The following is a 20,456-nucleotide window of genomic DNA, read 5'->3' as shown; positions in this document are numbered from 1 at the left end:
AATACTTTGTACAAATGCTATAAAAAATGCAAATTAGAGAATGGTAAGCAACCAAGAAAAGTTACTATCGTAATGTCTTGTATTTGCATACCTTAAAAGAGGTGCAACAAACCTTTATTTCTTTGTCAATAAAAAAAGTCCACAACAAAATCTAGGATTTCTATTGGATGGTGCTACTCCCGCATCTAAATCTTGGCTCTGCCACTGCTATCCACACAGATTTCCTCTACACATATCAGGATGTGGGACCCACGTCGGGTCCCACACAAAGTCACTAATGATCTGAATCATTCATTAAATTTAAAACATTCTTTCAAGTGCCCTCGCAAAAAATTAGCTCAATTCAATCATCTAATTTTCATTCAAATTTTAGATCCCGACAATCTGAATAAAAAAGTTAGAAGATTGGATTGAGTGTTAACAGATATCGGATTGAGCTAATTTTAGGGACATTTCAAAAAATATTTTAAATTTTATGATTGACTTGGATCGTTTGTTATTTGTGCGGGACTTGGCGTAAGCCCCAAATCGTGATCTATGCATAATTTGTGAACAAATGTTAAATGTTTTAAATTTGTATTAAATTCAATTTAATGAGTATTCTTGGATTCATGTTAAATGTTTTAAATTTGTCATTCGTGCGAAATGATGGATCTAAAATGTAAAAGCTATGACAAAAATAATCAAAGATGAAAAATTAACAAGCACTGACCGGCGATATATATGTACTAGGAATTGTCCGTACCTAAAGATACGGTGCAACTTAATAGCGAGTTTGCAACTATCCAAAATTATTTTCCACCAATTTCACATTTGCCAAAAAGCTATCACGTAATAAACATGAATTTTTCACTATGAAAATGACCTTTATCAAACACCATGTGCAAGCGTGGAGCGATAGTAACATTGAGCTAGTATATATAATAACAAATACAAATGGAAGGTGAGTTCTCAATATAGCTCCATTTAACTCAATGTGGAAGCATTCGAATTTCAGATCGAATTCCAAGCTCTTATGGAATCCCACATGTCACGTCTCAAATCTGTGAGCATGATCGGCCGTGAACTATGTAACAATCATGGAATACGAAGCCTCATTAAAAATATTTTTAGCGACTTCAAACAAATAAAGTAAAATTTGAATATTTTATTAAAGCAAATGTGCAAACCCTTAACCAATATTTTTGTCAAACTAGATGGGCACAATATCCGATATTCTCCAACTCCAAATTTCACAATGAATTGCCAATAAATAAAAGTGTGGAAGCTATTTGACATGAGAAAAGAAATAAAAATGCAAACGCTCTAGAGATCCCAACAATACCACAGAGCCCACTACAATGCTCCAAACTTGAAAAAAAATGTGGCATAAATCCGTCAGCTGAAAGCTCAATGAGTAGTTAAGCATGCTAAGGGTACAAAGTGGCATATGTATAAACGAACGGTAACGATGGCTCCAAAAAAAATAGTTTCAAATTAATAAGGGAGGTCGATGGTTCAACGAATACTATAAACAAACCATACATTGAACAAAGAGATCAACAACTCAACCAATAGTATCCACAAGATGAATAACGGATTAATGAATAACAACAACAATAATTGAATCACATTATTAATCCTTTTCACCAAACAGTGTGCCCAATAATATCATAAAGATGAGCAACAATAATATGAGAATCCAAACCAAATTGAGAACCATAATTACCATTACCAATTATAAATGGCCAAATATTTTCTCAGGGCTTCGCCCGTTGGATCTAACATCGTACTTAGAGTCACCACGGTTTTACCAAGGTCTTTTTCCTTAGTCGATCCGGAAGAGAGTCACCATGGCTTTACCCAGGTCTTTTCCCTAATCCGTTGAGCATTAGAGTCATCACAGCTTTACCCGGGTCTTTTTCCTAATGGCCATAGTCACCCCAACTTTACCCAAGTCCTTTCCCTTTTCCCTGGACTTTCACAAATATAAACATGGTCCTAAGCACAAAAGAACGACGACAAACCGGAGTCACCTGCACTAAGAATATTCTCCGTGCCGCTGCATAATCTCAACAATATTATAGAGTCAACAGATCGACAACAATAAAATTAAGCGCAATCAATCAATTGGAAATTTTATCAATGAATCTTGTATGCCAAAGGGTACGTCAACATCATTTAACATGAGGCCAACAAATAACAATAATATTTATCGGATCACAACAAATAACATGTCAAGGATAAATAGGCTCAAGAGAATTTTAAAAGAACGGATTAAATTTTTAACCACTCACCTCAATCGAAATGATAGATCGCAAAATGCAATGCTCGAGTGTTGTCTAGTCTGAATAAAAAGAATGAAAGTACTGAAATCAGTTTCTTGAAAAACTACTAATGTGAACTCTCCTATAATTAATTAGACTCCATTAACCTGATCATTTCCACACTACAATACCACCAGGCACCAGGCTCCAGCTTCTCTCAAAATCACACACAGCCACTACACTTGCACATCCCTCTCTCTCTCTCCGCACCACCAACCGAAACCCTAGTTGAGATTAAATGTATAGAAAACTTATAGGGATACTCTCTGCCACGTGAGATTAAAAAGCTCACATTGGAGATGCTCCCTTTAGCCTAATTTTTTTTTTTACAACTCCTTGACACTGTTTTTTTTTTAAATTTCTATTAGACTAGAATATAATATTACATCTTCTGGAGATTCATTATGTTGAAATGACTAGATCGTCAAACAAGAATTGAAAAAATATAAAATTATGAATAAGTCTAGAGCCCTGGAAATGAACCCATGCCCCAACCCATGATAGCTGATATGGACTGGGACCCAAGTCAGTTTTAAGTTTAAAAAAAAACTAAAATCAAAATCAAAAAAGACGCGTTCATCTATAGAGAAAGAGAGAGAGGGAGAAGGACGCCGACGACCAGACCAGCACACCACCGCGTCCGCCATCGGCGACCACTATCACGACCGCCACCACCACCGGCGACCTTCCCTCCACTGAACGGCACCACCACCTGTGGCGATTTTTGCCTTTGCGACTTCCGACGCAACCACGCACAGCCAAGGTCTCTCTCTCTCTGTTCGTTGCTTTGTTCATCTTTCTCTGTTATTTTTTGTTTGTTGATTTCTTTACTGGTTTCTGATGCAGTGGCCATAGAAGAGTGCTACTTTAAGCATTTTAAACCTAGAGTGGCAAAACTAATGAATATTCACTAATTGGCAAAATAAGTGAATATTCACTGATTTCCCTCTCAAAAGGAATCTAGTGAATATTCACTGATACTTGGTCTTTTTTTTTGTTATTATTCAGAATTTTTCTATTTTTGGTAATTTTTACCTTTAATTGATTCGGCTTCCGTTTTGGACGAATCAATTAGGTTTTTTTTTTTCCATTTTTGGTAATTTTTACTTTTGATTGATTCGGCTTCTGTTTTGGACGAATCAACTAGGATTAGGATTTTTTTTCCGCACTATTTAATAAGTTGTAACCCTTCAGGGCACGGCAGTTGTTGATTATTATCGAATAAAATCAGAGTCAGAGAACGTTTTCTCTAACTTATATTGTTTGTGTAAATCTTTGTTGCACGTTCTTTTCTGTGGTTCATACACGCGCTGCATCAGTTGGTATAAAAGCCCAAGTTTCGATCTCGACTATGGCTGCGAGACATGCTGGAAGTCGAGGGGGACGGAGCAATCGTACGGCTTTTGTGGAGGACGTTTATGAAAGAGATGACGTCGCGCAGGAAGCATGAACAGAGGCACGATTTCAACAGCTTGAGCAGCGGATGGCGGACGCGATTGGCGCCCTAGCCGACCAAATCACTGCCTTGTCTATTGGGGGGAAATCCACCTCGCCATCACCCGTATGATCGGCAGCCTCAGGAAGAGGACAAGAATTCGGATGGTGAAGAGGCTGACAACCTTTTCGCCATAGGGGCAACTAGTGTCGGGAAAACTGGCGGTGGGGGCTACTATCAACCAAGGGGAAGAAGCCTGGGTTACAGGGAGTGCATGGTTGACCACCGTGATAACCGACAATGGGAAGCCGGCTTGAAGATCGATCTACTTGAGTTTCAAGGGGGTTCGACGCCGGAGGAATTCCTTGATTGGGTCACTGCCATTGAAGAGATTTTGGAGTTTAAACAGGCTCCGGATGACAGGCGGGTGTCGCTAGTCGCTACTAGATTCAGGGGTAGGGCAGCGGCATGGTGGCAGCAACTCAAACTATCTCGGATGAGGCAGGGTAAAGACAAGATTAGTTCGTGGGAGAAATTAAAGAAAAAGATGCGGGTGGCATTTCTTCCTCACAACTATTCCCGTCTAATGTATCAAAGGTTGCAGAACCTCCATCAGAATATGCGTTCTGTGGATGACTATACCACGGAGTTCCATCAGTTGGTTGCTCGGAATGACCTGGCTGAAACAGAGGAGCTATTGGTTGCGAGGTATGTGGGAGGATTACGTGAGCAATTTCAGTTTACTTTGAATATGTTTGACTTGTGCTCTATTTTAGATGCCCATCAGAGGGCATTACAGTTGGAGCGGCAGGCTAACCGCAGGCCCGCGGCGGTTCCTTGGGGTGTTGTTACTCGACCCATGGCCAGCCCTGCCCCGGTGAAACCCACTGGTACCCTACCACCACCAGTCCCACCAGCAAATAAAGTGAGCGTTTCGAGGACAAAGTGCTTTAAGTGTGGAGAGTCTGGTCATCGAGCCTTTGAGTGTAGGAAGGGCGATCGACCAGGCAAAGCTTTGTTTGTGGACACTGACGAAATTGTCAGTGTCAGTGACCACTGTGAATCATATGAGCAAGATGCAGTGTTTGACGAACCACATCACTCAGTCCACCCAGACGTCGATGTGGAGGAGGTTGTGGGGGATACTGGGCCTTTACTAGTGGTTCGGAGGTTATGTTATGCACCTCGTGACGCTAGGGGTGATTCATGGCTCCGCAGTAATGTGTTCCAATCCACTTGCACCATCGGAGGCAAGGTGTGTCGATTCGTGATCGACTCAAGGAGTTGTGAGAATGTGGTGGCAGAAGAGGCGGTCTAGAAGTTGGGATTAAAGACAGAGGCTCATCCTAACCCCTATAAGCTGTCATGGTTGAAGAAAGGTAACGAAGTTAAAGTTTCTAAGAGATGTTTAGTAGCCTTTTCAGTTGGTACAAAATATAGGGATGAGATTTGGTGTGATGTGTTGGCAATGGATGCATGTCACCTACTGTTGGGGTGACCCTGGCAGTTTGACCGCAAGGTTAAGCATGATGGTGGTTCCAACACGTACTCTCTATCATTCAGTGGTATGAAGATTGTATTGTTGCCTTCCAAGGAGGTTGTACCCAAATCACACAATGGGGAGGGTACCACTCTTCTGACAAAAGCAAAATTCGAAGAGGAGTTTACAACCAGCAAAGTGATGTTTGTGTTGATTGCCAAAGAGGGTTCACAAGTCCAGACAGATCAGGAAGTTCCAGCAGTCATTGAGCCTCTTCTGGAGGAATTTCGAGATGTGTTCCCGGCTGAGCTACCTGATGATCTGCCACCGTTGCAGGATATTCAGCACCAGATTGACCTGGTGCCTAGTTGCAGCTTACCAAATCGGCCTCATTATCGGATGAGTCCGAAAGAGCATGAAGAGTTAAGGCATCAAGTGGAGGAATTACTGGCTAAGGGCTTTATTCGAGAAAGCCTTAGTCCTCGTGATGTCCCTGCGTTGTTAACCCCAAAAAAAGATGGCACTTGGAGGATGTGCGTTGATAGTAGAGCCATCAACAAGATTACAGTGAAGTACCGCTTTTCGATACCAAGGCTAGATGACCTACTGGATCAGCTGGGGGAGCACAGATTTTTACTAAGCTAGATCTGAAGAGCGGTTACCATCAGCTTAGGATCAGGCCAGGGGATGAGTGGAAGACAGCCTTCAAAACTAGAGAGGGATTGTACGAATGGTTGGTGATGCCATTCGGCCTGTCCAATGCACCAAGCATTTTCATGCGAGTCATGAACCAAGCCCTTCGTCCATTCATTGGTAAATTTGTTGTAGTTTATTTTGATGATATCTTGGTATATAATGCCACTCCTGACTTGCACTTGCAGCATCTACGGGAAGTTCTCGTCGTATTAAGAGCGGAGAAGTTATTTGGGGCTATCAAGAAGTGCATTTTCATGACAGATTCCGTACTTTTCCTTGGATATGTTGTATCTAGGGATGAAATTTCTGTGGACGAGTCCAAGGTTGAGGCAATTCGGCTGTGGCCCCAACCACGGACCTTGTTTGATATTCGGAGTTTCCATGGCCTGGCGGCTTTCTATCACCATTTCATACCTAATTTCAGTACTATCATGGCTCCTATAACAGATTGTATGAAAGGTGGCAGGTTTACATGGAGTGATGAAGCCTCTTGGTCATTCCAACGAATCAAGCAAAAGTTGACTACCACTCCGGTTTTGGTCTTACCGGACTTTTCGCATCCCTTTGAGTTACATTGTGATGCGTCGAAGGTAGGGATTGGGGCTGTCCTCAGTCAGAATTCCAAGCCAGTGGCCTATTTCAGTGAGAAGTTGAATGGGGCAAAACTAAATTACAGCACCTATGACGTGGAGTTCTATGCATTGGTCCAAGCCCTGAAGCACTCGTATCACTATCTCATTCATTGTGATTTTGTCTTGTACTCTGATCACGAGGCATTGAAGTACCTTAATTCACAAGATAAGTTGTCCAGTAAGCATGCCAAGCGGGCTGCGTACATCCAGCAGTTCTCATTCTCCATCAAGCACAAGTCGGGGGCTTTGAATAGGGTCGCTGACGCCCTCAGTCGCCGTGCCAACTTCCTTACTCTTATGCGGGCCAAGGTAATCGATTTTGATGCGTTTCGAGAATTGTTAGCAGCTGATCAGTATTTCTCTATTGTGCTTGAGGAGATCGCAGGTGGCGGTCAATCTGAGTTTCATGTGCAGAAGGGGTTTCTGTTCAAAGGAAACTTGTTGTGTGTTTCGAACTCTAGCCTCCGTTTGAAAATTATTCAGGAATTGCACAATGAGGGGCATGTGGGCTGTGATAAGACACTTGCACTGGTGTCTGGGTCCTATTTCTGGCCGACTCTGCGGCGGGATGTTTACAGATTTGTAAAGAGGTGTCACATTTGTCAAGTGTCCAAGGGATCAGCCACTAATTCGGGTTTGTACATGCCATTGCCCATTCCTTCTCAGCCTTGGGCCTACATCACTATGGATTTTATGGTGGGGTTACCACGTACGCAACATGGTAATGATGCTATTTTCGTCGTAGTCGACCGGTTCTCCAAGATGGCCCATTTTATTGCTTGCAAGACGACTACAGGTTCTGTCAAAGTAGCCCAGTTATACTTCACAGAGGTTTATCGCTTACACAAGCTGCCTTCTTCAATCGTTTCTGATCGTGACACTCGGTTCCTAAGTCACTTTTAGAGGACTTTGTAGAGGTTGGCCTGCACCGCTCTCAATTTCAGTACGACTTACCACACTCAAACCGATGGCGAGACTGAGGTGGTGAACCATTCCTTGGGCAATCTACTTTGCAGCTTGGTGGAAGACCATCTCAAGAGTTGGGACCAGAAGTTGTGTCAAGCTGAGTTTGCTTTTAACCACTCCGTTAACCGTAGCACTGGACTTTCCCCTTTCCTGGTTGTCGATGGCTTTAACCCGCGAACTCCGCTTGACCTAGCTCCTATTCCTGACCCAAAGCGAGTGCATGGGAAGGCTGAAGAGTTCATCACACGTCTGCAACAGGTTCATAAGGATACTGAGCAGCGCCTGCAATGGGTCACTGCAAAGTATAAGGAGGTCGCGGATACGACGCGGCGCCTGGTGGAGTTCGAGGTTGGGGACTTTGTGTATGCCATCCTCACTAAAGATCAATATACTGCCCATGAGTACAACAAGCTTACTGCCCGGAAGGTTGGACCTGTAGAGATCATCGAAAAAATCAGTCCAAATGCGTACCGTCTGAAGCTTCCTAGTCGTGTTCACACTGCTGATGTGTTTAATGTCAAGCACTTGATCCCATTCCGAGGGGATAGTTCTGATGATGAAGCAAATTCGATGGTGAATTTCTTTTTAGAGGGGGAGGATGATGTAGTGGCCATAGAAGAGTGCTGCTTTAAGCATTTTAAGCCTAGAGTGGCAAAACTAGTGAATATTCACTAATTGGCAAAATCAGTGAATATTCACTGATTTCCCTCTCAAAAGGAATCTAGTGAATATTCACTGATACTTGGTCTTTTTTTTTGTTATTATTCGGAATTTTTCTATTTTTTGTAATTTTTACCTTTAATTGATTTGGCTTCCGTTTTGAACGAATCAATTAGGTATTTTTTTCCATTTTTGGTAATTTTTACTTTTGATTGATTCTGCTTCTGTTTTGGACGAATCAACTAGGATTAGGGTTTTTTTTCCGCACTATTTAATAAGTTGTAACCCTTCAGGGCACGACAGTTGTTGATTATTATTGAATAAAATCAAAGTCAGAGAACGTTTTCTCTAACTTATATCGTTTGTGTAAATCTTTGTTGCACGTTCTTTTCTGTGGTTCATACACGCGCTGCATCAGTTTCCCGGGATTGTGCCCAGGTCGAGCCTAGTTTTAATTGAAAGTTAGGGTTTTAGTTCCTTTGCTTTTCCTTATTTCGTTTATGCTTGGAATTGAAACATAAGATTTTTGATATGTTCAATTTTTGCGTGAATCTATTGACTATATGGTAAATATGTGAAACCAAAAGCTTAATCTGTTAGAGTTTTGCAAGATTCCATTTTAGTGTAGATTGTGTAATTTTCAATGTCAATCGTGAAAGTTAAAATTCATAGGACTTGTAGGCCAGGTTGAATTGCTTGGAGTCATATAATGAGGAGATATGTGTCTCACTAGACTAATAGTGAGTGGATTGGCAATACTTCATTCCCAAGGTGTTGTTTTCTTCATATTTGCGGGACTGGTTGCAAAACAGATATGTGATTTCTCCACCAGTTGTTGCATTCAGACGTTAGAAATGCAGTGGCTTGTAGTCCTACCTATGCTTAATCGATCGAACTGGCCCCTATGACATTAAAGTTGGCCTTTCATGTTGCATTAGACAAATTCCATTCAAAGTGCATTTTGACTAATATTGCTGGTGAAGCCAGAAGAACGATTACAGGTGCACATCCACATAAAAGAATGATTACGGAAACAAACTACACTTGTTATCGGTCCATACTTCCAATTCACTGTATGTTTTCATGTTAGTTATTAGAATTGTATTTTCCTTTTGGAGACATGTTTATATACTATTTACAGAGTGCATTTTGACTAATATTGCTGATGAAGCCAGAAGAACGATTACAGGTGCACATCCACATAAAAGAATGATTACGGAAACAAACTACACTTGTTATCGGTCCATACTTCCAGTTCACTGTATGTTTTCATGTTAGTTATTAGAATTGTATTTTCCTTTTGGAGACATGTTTATATACTATTTAGGGTGAACCATCTTAGAGACGTTAGAAGCCTTAAATTGAAGACACATTTGGCTTACCTGTATAAATAGAAGGTGGCCTAACTGATGTTTGTTTTAACAGGTGCTGGAATTGGCCGAAAACGTAGCGAGGGACAATAAGAAGACCTGTATCATGCCGCAACACATTCATGTTGTAGCTATTTTGGTGTGATGGTGATGAGATGTTTTTTGATCATGGCCTAAAATGATCTGCTACTGTGAAGATCCTAATGATGCTTCAAACATCTTCTAGTGTCGATGCCGACGATGACGAGGATGAGGACAGAGAGGAGATCGGTAGCGAGTAGGAGGATGATGAAGAAGACGAGGAGAATGAGGAGGATGATAGTGAGGGTGGTAGTAGTAGTTCTTTTTCTTTTCTTTTTTTTGTTTACAGCTTAAGGGAGAGGATAAATGTAACGCCCGTATAATGGTTTTTGTATTCGGAAGACTATGTATTACACTCATCATTCTAGTGAATGCCATAGTTTGCTCTATTTATTTTTTTGTTGCTTTCGTGATTTTCTGAAGACAGTGCTTGGTTTTCTTTGTTGTTTCAAAACTTTAAACTTTAATGTGCTTGATGATTTTATGACTTTGGCTTTGTAAATGGTAATTAGGATGATAAATGCCCGGTGTGAGCTTGTGCATAACATGTTGTTCTTGTTGTACTGAACGAGACGCGAGACGTCAGATTAGGACTAAAAATAGGGGAGGTGCTGCCCAAATTTTACTAGAAACTACCTTGTGTCCACAAGTGTCCCATTTTGCCAGCTCTAGGCATTATCATGAACTTGGCATTGGCACCAACTTTATGTCAATCAGTAAACAACTTAGTCTCATAGAAACTACAGGATCAACATGAAATTTGCAGAGGACAAAAAAACTTGTGTTGCATTTGCTAGAAAATGCATAGAAATGTTTACACTATTTTGTGGCTACGGTAATGAGCAACTTTTGCTGAAAATGTAACAACAAGCCAAACTGCTTTGACCTATACTTTTTTGCATATGCTAATTATATTTAGACACTTGTGTTGGTGTGTATGTTGTCGAAAAAGAGGGCCAAGAGGTAACAAAAATACTTAAGTGAGTTTGAAATCCTAACTTTTTGATGACGAGGAGAAAAAGGAGCCGTGTCTGACACGTGTCCGATACGGAAACGGACACGACACAAGGACATTCCAGAAACTCAATTTCCAACACTCCAGAAACTAAAAGTGAAACTCAATTTTCAGCACCTAATCATGAAGTGTACCAACATTGAAACTCAAAATTGAAATGATAGAAAATGGAGCAAACGGCAAGTCATACTTGTTTACCAAGTACGTTGTGTCAAATGTCACAACATCGCCAAACTCCTTACATGCTGCCCTACTCCTTGCATCGGCCCAAAATACATTCCTTAGTCGTCATTCATCATCCAAATCCATGGCAAAAAATAAGTCAAAATTGTTGGCTTTCATCTTCATGAAATAACTATGCATCTCCTCAACATCTCCTTCAACAAGTAATTTATGTCGCTCAGTATCCACAAAAAATTTCAGCAATCCTTCTGATTATATTGAAGGTTATCATGTCCCCCCACTTGAATCTGAAGTGAGTCATAAGTCTTATGCAACAGAATCTCGTCTTTATCATTCAATATGGGCTTTCTTTTCACTTGTTCATCAAGAACCCTATTGCTTTTGTAAAACTTGGAGTTTCCCGGGCTATGTTCATGATTGTGCTCCAAGGCAACCCGATTTAACATCCACTTTCCATTCGGGTATAGATCAAAATTAAGGCGAGCTAGACAATCAGCTTTTGTTTGTAGCCTTGGTTTGACCGGATTGGCTATTCTCACCCTTGCCTTTCCACCGTGACTACATTCAAAAGTTACATGCCTCAAGGTTTCATCTCTTCCCTTTTTGTGACATTTTTTTGCCACACCAAACCCATTTTCTTTAGCATATCTTGAGTGATATAGATAGCTTCATTTGGTGTGTCGAACATCATTCTCACCTTTGGTTGCTCAACTGTAACTTCAAAATTTTCTGTTAACTCATTTCCGTTCACATTGGTACCTATCTCATCACTCTTTTTTTCTAAAGAACCACTCGATACCTCTTCGTCATCTTCATTGTGTACACTCCATACCTCCTCCTCATTAGTATCTATCTCATCTTGATTCGACGATCGAGGAGGCATTGTCGACGGAACAGACTCCGGTAACATCAAAGATGCTGGAAATGGCAACAGAAACCTGCATGTTCAAGAAAAAAAAATATTATGACATGAGCTTATCTCGGCAAACCGCAATATCATTGCATGCCAAATATCAAGTGTAAAAGCCACTATCCCAAAATTATGACATGAGCTTATCTTGGCAAACCACAATATCAATCCAGTGGGGTATACGCATATGAACAATCAATTCATGTTAGTGTAGCTCCAAATGTCAATCAAAAAATGAGTAGAACAAATGCCAAGATATTATCATATATATACTTTCAATACCTAATTCATGGTCAGGATCTCATAGTTACAACAATAATTGTTAATTAAGTTGAATTGTTTATCTTGTACAGCCCGCTTAGGAGTATAATTGAAGGAGTGTCTCCCATAATTTGCAGATAAAAATTTAACTCATTCTAAAATTCGGTCTAGAAAAGTTTCTAATTTATTTGGAATAACTTGTTTCCAGTTGATTTCGGCAAAGGCAATGTAGTTACGATGAAAATGGGAGGACCAAAATGCCTGCTGAGTAAATTTGTACATGTGGTTCAATTTGGATTCAAAACCCTGACTTTCAATTGAAATCTCATCTTTCAATTCCAAGCAGAAACGAAATCAGGAAAAGCAAAGAAACCAAAACCCTAACTTTCAATTGAGAGAGAGACGAACAAAATAACGAACAGAGAGAGACCTTGGCAGTGTGTAGTCGCGAAGGCAAAATTCGTCCGAAGTCGCTGGTGCGCCAGTTTTCGCAACAGGTCAGTCACCGGTGGTGCTCATGGTCGCCGGAGTGGAGGTGACGCTGGTGGCCACCGGTGGTGGTGGTGAGGCTAGTGGTCGACAATGGTGGAGGTGTGGTTGGTGGTCGGGCTCCGTCTTCTCTTCTATCTCACTGTTTTGTTTTCGCACAAGACAATTTTTTTAAGGGCCGATTCAAAATTTCACTACTTTTATTTTATTTTTTTAAACTTGAGCTGACGTCAGCTATTCTGGGTTGGGGCAAGGGTGGGTTTCTTGGTACCTAGACTTATTGTAAAATTATAGACTGAAGATGACAAAAGTTGAGATAAGATGATGAAGAAGAAGAAATAAATAGTTTTTTAGGTGACAAGACTGTCTTTTGGGGTCTATTTTGTCGTCTTGTATAAATTTTTCCCAACTTTGATCTATTTTTTTTATACTTTTTCAATTTCTTTCATCGATACAAACAATATGATATATAAATTTGACCCAAATTTAGTAAAAATTACAATGAAATAAATAAAAAGACCATGACAAAAATTCCCAAAAAAAATTAGTTCTTAGAAAAACTGAACACCACTCTAGAGTCCAGAAACAAGTCGTTCCACGTCTAGGTCTATCGGCTTTGGACACAATTGTTTATTGCATTCTAACAACATTTTTGCCTTTACTCTCTATCAATTGACCATTTTTTAACCATCACGAAAATGCTAAAAATAGTTCAATGGGCTGTCATCAAGGTTTAAAAGTGCATTGAAATGTGTGAAAAGTGTGTGAAAGTGTGTGAAAGTGTATTAAAAAGTGCAAAAGGTGCATTAAAGTCTCTTTTTTCTACGTATCTTTTTCTTAGCTTATTGACAACCGTTAGATCTATGCCACTAATAAAGCTATTACTAAAACTATACCATTAATGAAGCTATTACTAAAATTTGTGTTTCGATTTTGGTTTGTCCATTAGAGCGATTCATAACAAATGAAGCATTTACTCATTCAAACCAAAATTTGAATAGAATGTTGAGTAAAGGCCGGAGATGATCATTCAGAAGAAAAACACAAGTACATCTCTAATAGTTTGAGGCTATTTTATGCAATTTCTTTTTACATGTTCATAAAATTTATTAAATTTTGACAAAATTGTTATAATGGTGTCCAAACCATTTTTTTTACCGTAATGTATTGCCACCATTAAATCACTTGAATTATTTCATAGATACTCGAATATAAAATAAAAAAAACACCACACAAATGTTATCTAACAATATATGACATTATGACTTTACCATTTCTTGACTTGCTAAATGGTCGATCACAGGATGATAAATCTTAATATTGTCGATGAATAAAAGTTTGACTTGTGAGTTGTGATGTGATTTGTCTTCGTTTGTCTGTTTGGACATAAAATATTTTTCGGTAAAATATTTTACCTATTTTCCGGTATTTAGTTGTGTAAAAAATGAGGAAAACATTTTACATGTAAAATATTTTTTATCAATTGGATGAAAATGACTTACCCTTAAATCTTCCGTAAGTTATTTTCCGAAACCGCTGTCTTCCTGCTTAGTTCCCACCCCCCCCCCCCCCCCCCCCAACCCCCAATACACTATTTTATTGATTTTTGAAAATATTTTCAAGTGTCAACTAAATACCGAAAAATAAAAGTTTGAAGTTTGTTTTCTGAAAAAATATTTTACATAGAAAATATTTTTCATTGTAAAACATTTTACATCGAAACAAACGGAGCCGTTATTAAGAATGTTGTAAAAGAATTGTGTTCCTAACTTTGCACAAAGAAGAAAAAAGAAGCAATGGAGGAAGATGTGCTGTTGAAATTCACTTTATACTTTACAGCCCTTTGTGCTTGTGAGAGAGCAATGGGGGAAAAATAAATCCCATTTAGTACTTTTCTGAATAGCAAAAACAGCACAGGACAGGATGGAATCTATCTATCTATCTATCTATTAATATATTATAGAAATTTGTTAGTGCCATTCTTCAAACTTCAAATACTAATTTTCTAGATTTTTTTATTTTTACTTGTATAAAAATAGAGAAAGAGAAACGTGTGGAGGAGAGAGAGAGACGTGGGGAGGTGAGAGAGAAACGTGGGGAAGGGGTGAGTGAATATGGGAGAGAGATTTTAGGAAAATAGGTAGTTGAGTTTTCATAAACAAAAAAAATAAAAATAAAAATATATTTTTAATTTTTTTTTGTTGTTTAATTCATAACAGTAGATATAAGTGTTCCAGTGCAATGAGTGCATACATTGAACAAGCGAGATATCAACTAGCGTTGTTCCCGTTCAATACACAGAGTCGAAAAAAATACAAATGTGATCATTTTTTATCTCGTGCATCGAACGGATACAACACTAATTTCATTAATGAGAATGGATGTGAAAATACTCAATCCGTCATGTATCTTCCTTTCTCACCATTATAAAGAAATTGATTTACTGATATAGAGATACACAAAGATATGTATATAATCCAAAAAATGGTAGTGTAATGCCCCGATTTTCGAAAACATCTAGTAAATCTTTTTCAAATGATTTAATAATATTAAAAATGAAAATAACTTTTAAAGACAGAGTTTATCAGTTGAAGTCTTAAAAATTCAGATAAAGATAACAACATTTAAGTCTTACAAAAGAATTAAAATTAGTCACACAACATTAGTCGCTTAAGATTACAATACTTGAAAGTTTGAGTGCAATACTTCAAATTAAAATCAGGCTTTCTACTAGTAATTAACCCAAGGCTTGACAAACTCCTCTTTCTGGATCGGGAAGTCTTCAGTGGGGGGTATGAGTCCTCTAGTGGAAAAAAGTTTCAGTGCCGAGCGAGTACCACGTGATGCCCGCTCGCGCATCCGAGCTGTCCATTGAGTGTTTGAATGGCTCAGATTTGGAGAGAGAAAGTGTTGTGTGAGAGGAGAGAGAGGATTTCAATCCAAGCCATCCAAAAATGTATCGGACAGCTCGGATGCGCCGAGCGGGTACCACGTAGGATCTCGGCACTGAAAAATCACTCCCTCTAGTTGGGCGTATTGCTCTTCAATATCTCCTTCAAGACCTAGCGTGGAAACACCGTGAGTCGACACTCCGTAGATAAATCTTACCCTACCAACCCCTTACTTTATAACTAGCAGGGATGCTATAGCAACTAAAATAAAAGAAGTGCAGTAATATAATACGTCATCCTTTTCTTACTATCCTTTAACCTTACGTGTAATCTAAGATTTTTTCTACCAGATCTATCCTCTCCAACCACTAGTGATGATCGTCCCATGGGTTCACTCCCTCTTATTTGTCCTGCACCGGGGTCCTAAGTGAATGAACCCAAGTTTACGTACCTAGCTTGGAATCACCTATGACCATGACAGGTAGTTTACCATGCCATTCCACGACTAGGGCTCACGTAACAATGCTACTATTCTCACTTCCGCAGGGTATTGTACTGTATCCGAGGTCCTTTACCGTTCCCCAGATACTGTACCTGGGGTCCTTTACCGTCCCCAAACTCTTCAATCTACTTTACCATTTCATCATTTACTTATTATCGTCTATGTGATCACTACTTGCAATTATCCCATGTACCTAAGTCCAAACTAGCATGTTCAATTGTAGCAAAAATTCACATAATTCCTTAGTTCAAGATCATATCATAACATAATTAACAGAATAACATCATAGCATTTAATGTGTGCAATAAAGTGCATGTGATGAAATTATATTCAATAAGTCTTACTGTAAGCGAATAACTCTACATTTGTAATTTTTTTTTATCTTATTTAATAGTGTTTGGAATTATTCTTATATTAAATTTAGTTTTAGTAAACTCATTCACTTTTTGTTAAAAAAAATTTAATGAACGATTTTCTTATCATCGAAACACAATAAAATAATATAATAATTGTTATGCTGTTAAGAACATTTGTAGCATCTACTCAACATATTATAAGGTGTTTACTGTGCTGTAATCAGACTAGATTTTTTTTTTTTTTTTATCAAAATACGTTTCTACTTTACAACATTTTATTGTTATTAGCAGTAGGAGAAGTAACCAAAACATAGTAACTTGGGTCAAAATCATACGGCGGGTTTGACTGTAAAAGGAACACCACTAATAATTACGTAGTACTTTACTGGCCGAAGTATAACCTTTTAAAAGGCAAAGGAGAAATCTGTAATTTAGCTACCAATCTTTTAAAAACAAACGGCTATGAACAGTATAAATGCAGAGAAAATGAGTTTCGGCCATTTTTGGAAAATTTGATCCACGGGCTCGATTCCTTTCACCTCCAAACGTAAAAATTAACACATTAACACCCTAATATTCTTAGGGACAGGTAGGATAGAGATTAATCTACCTTGAACTCGGTCAGAAATTACGGTGAACGGTTTCGGTGGATTTTCGGCGCGATCGGAGAAGACAACCGGGACGGAAGGCTTGGGATGATTGGAAATAGGTTCCGAGATGCTTGAGAGTATGTTAGCAGATGGGTAGCTCGAATTTGTGTTCAAATTAGTGTAGGGCCGAAACCCACTTTTACTTTCTCTCTCTAAACCTCCATTAATGGAGTGAAGTTTTCTCTCTTTCTTTCTTGTTTCTGGGGGCAGCAGAGGGTCTACGTGTATGCTGTGATTTTCGGATGGAGAGAGAGAGAGAGGTATTTATAGAGGAAGTGGAGGGAGAGAGGTGGTGATGATGGAAGGAGCCGGCTATGGAGGGGAGGTGGCGGCAGTGGCGGAGGCATATGAGGCCCAGTGGGGGCACAGGCCCCCACTGGATGGATTTGTCTTCTTTTTTTTTTTTTTTTTTTTTTTGCATTTGTAAAAAAAAACCTTAGAAGTTTTAGTATATCACGTTCGAAAAAAGAAAAATCATTGAGGGCATCACCAGATGGTATCTCAATATGTTCTTTTTCAACACATATTCGTGTGAGACTCAAAAATAAATACTATGAATCCAATATAAATATGTGATGGAGAAGGGTGTTGGGGCACAATCTAGTAAGGTCCTTTAATCACTAAATAACTAAATTACTCATAAGGAAGCCTCCATTCACTAAACATTCACCTCCAAACCGGACGCGGGGGCTCTGCTGCCCAGGGGTGGGCAGCAGCCCCTGCCCACACTCACACACACTCACACACGGCACCGTTTCGTTAAAGAAAAAAAAAAATTCTTCCGCTTGCAATCCTAAGGAGCAGAAACATGATTATGAGAGCCTTAGAGTTAAAATTTAATTATGTCTCTTTAGAATAATATGATCAGAATAATAAGATCTTCACGTCAATTCAAACGGATTGAAAATTGGAGCACTTAATTTTTTAATCATATTTTTTAATATATAAACGGTCTATAAAAAATTAAGTGCGTCACTTTTTAATTCGTTTGAACAAGTACGAATATCTTATTATTCTAATCATATTATTTTAAAGAGATATAATTAACTTTTGTCTATAGGACTCTCATAATCACGTTTCTGATCTACAGGATCCTAAATAAAGAGCAGATACTTAATTATGAGAGTCCTAAAGACAAAAATTAATTATATCTCTTTAAAATAATATGATTAGAATAATAAGATATTCGTACTTGTTGAAACGAATTAAAAAGTGGCACACTTAATTTTTTAAACCGTTTATATATTAAAAAATATAATTAAAAAATTAAGTGCTCCAATTTTCAATCCGTTTGAATTGACGTGAAGATCTTATTATTCTGATCATATTATTCTAAAGAGACATAATTAAATTTTAACTATAAGGCTCTCATAATCACGTTTCTGCTACTTAGGATTGCAAACGGAAGAGTTTTTTTTTTTTTTTTTAACGAAACGGTGCCGTGTGTGAGTGTGTGTGAGTGTGGGCAGGGGCTGCTACCGTACGAGTACATCCATACGGTACCAAACCACAGCAAAACGGTACAATACCTTACGAGTCCTTCGTTACGCTACCAAACCACAATAAAACGGTGCAATACCGTACGTGTACATCCATACGGTACCAAACCACACCAAAACGGTACAATACCTTACGAGTCCTTCGTTACGGTACCAAACCACACCAAAATGGTGCAATACCGTACGAGTACATCCATAATGTACCAAACCACACCAAAACGGCGCAATACCGTACGAGTACATCCATACGGGACCAAACCACACCAAAACGGTACAATACCTTACGAGTCCTTCGTTACGGTACCAAACCACACCAAAACGGTGCAATACCGTACGAGTACATCCATACGGTACCAAACCACACCAAAACGGTACAATACCTTACGAGTCCTTCGTTACGGTACCAAACCACACCAAAACGGTGCAATAACGTACGAGTACATCCATACGGTTTGGAGTGTTTAGCTATTAGATAATATTAAAATAACAAGGAAAAAAAATAAAAATATCATATCTTGCAGATAAATTTATAAGTTAATCATCTTCAAATACAAAAGAGAGAGGTCTTATTAAAAGATTTAAGAAGAAAAATAAAGAACTAAGGGAAAGGGCGAAAAGGAGCGTTGCTTGATTTGCATTTTCTGATAAGACAATAATCCATACTTATAATTTCTTGAACACGTGGTGGTTTGGAGGGACGCGGGGGTGGGCAGCAGAGCCCCCGCGTCCCTCCAAACCACCACGTGTTCAAGAAATTATAAGTATGGATTATTGTCTTATCAGAAAATGCAAATCAAGCAACGCTCCTTTTCGCCCTTTCCCTTAGTTCTTTATTTTTCTTCTTAAATCTTTTAATAAGACCTCTCTCTTTTGTATTTGAAGATGATTAACTTATAAATTTATCTGCAAGATATGATATTTTTATTTTTTTTCCTTGTTATTTTAATATTATCTAATAGCTAAACACTTTTTAAATAGAAATAAGTCTTGAATAAATAGTGCAAAAGAAAAATCAAGGCATGTTAAGTCGTAAAAAGGAGATAGATAATTTTCTGTTTTTCATAATAAAGTCGCATGTATGAATTGTGCCCCATTGGTGCGATTTTCTGGCTATGCCGCTAGCTAGGTGGTGGCAGTAGCAGCTGGATTCGGGGAGAAAAATGGGAACCATTGGGTATTAAGGTGTTGTCAAGTGCAGAGGAAAATAGAGAGATGGCAGGAGGTGGTTCGGCTGTCATGGGGGAGGGAGGAGTAGGGTGGTAATTAGTGGTGGTAGGGTGATGTTCGGCGGGAATCCGGGAGAGAAAGAGAGAGAATCGGCTGGAAATGGGAGAAACATATCCCTTAATTCCAGGGAAATCACATGTTGTACATGAGAGGTGGTATGGTGAAAGAGACTCCACCTGTATGTGAGAGGGGTGTTGCTGAGGTATGTCACACTCAATGTGCCTCTAGCATTTTTGGTTGTACACACACATATATGTACGTATGAAATTCAATAATAAAATTTACCTAATACAATACATAACAGGACTAGTTAGTTAATAAAATTTACCTAATACAATACATAACAGGACTAGTTAGTTAACTTTATTAAAGAAACAATGTTTATTTTTATTTTTTTTAGTTAAAATTATAGTAAATTTTAATTCATTAAAATTTTCAGGTCATTACAGTTTAAGTATGTTAGAAAATACATTTGGCTTTTCAATAGTTCCAATTTGAATTGGGGGAGCAATCGCATATTGGTAGGTTATTTTATTTGGGCGTAAAGACATGATATTAGTAAAATATCGTAAGCGTTATTTGGACGTAAAGACATGACATTTGGCTTTTCAATAGTTCCAAGTATATTTATTTTTCACGGTTATTCCCTCTACGAATTTCGCCTACGACTAGACCCTTTCATTAAAGTTTATTTTTCTCTTAAACCCCTTCCATTAGTCTTCGTTTAGATCCATTAATTTTTTCACCTAAGTTTTATAAAAAGTGGTGCAATCTTCCAATATTCCCCCACACCTTATCACTACCGTTTTCCCACCATTTTCCCTCAGTCCCACCATTGATTACATCT

The 20,456-nt window shown here is 38.7% G+C and overlaps 1 protein-coding gene and 1 long non-coding RNA gene across 2 annotated transcripts; both read left to right on the top strand.

The window, feature by feature from the left end:
- The first annotated feature begins 7,516 nt into the window (after positions 1-7,516).
- LOC131299713 (uncharacterized) lies at positions 7,517-8,190 on the top strand. Its single transcript, XM_058325292.1, has 2 exons — positions 7,517-7,530; positions 7,566-8,190. The coding sequence occupies exons 1-2, from the start codon at positions 7,517-7,519 to the stop codon at positions 8,188-8,190; spliced, it is 639 nt and encodes a 212-aa protein (XP_058181275.1).
- Positions 8,191-9,341: 1,151 nt separating this feature from the next.
- On the top strand, positions 9,342-10,017 carry LOC131301678 (uncharacterized). The gene is made up of 2 exons (XR_009191388.1): positions 9,342-9,436; positions 9,601-10,017. It is a non-coding gene; the product is annotated as an uncharacterized LOC131301678 (long non-coding RNA).
- The last annotated feature ends 10,439 nt before the right edge of the window (positions 10,018-20,456 follow it).

Source organism: Rhododendron vialii, chromosome 9a (assembly GCF_030253575.1).
Source record: "Rhododendron vialii isolate Sample 1 chromosome 9a, ASM3025357v1".
Lineage (NCBI taxonomy): Eukaryota > Viridiplantae > Streptophyta > Magnoliopsida > Ericales > Ericaceae > Rhododendron > Rhododendron vialii.
The sequence above is the reverse complement of the archived record's forward strand: the minus strand, read 5'-3'. Positions and strand labels throughout refer to the sequence as shown.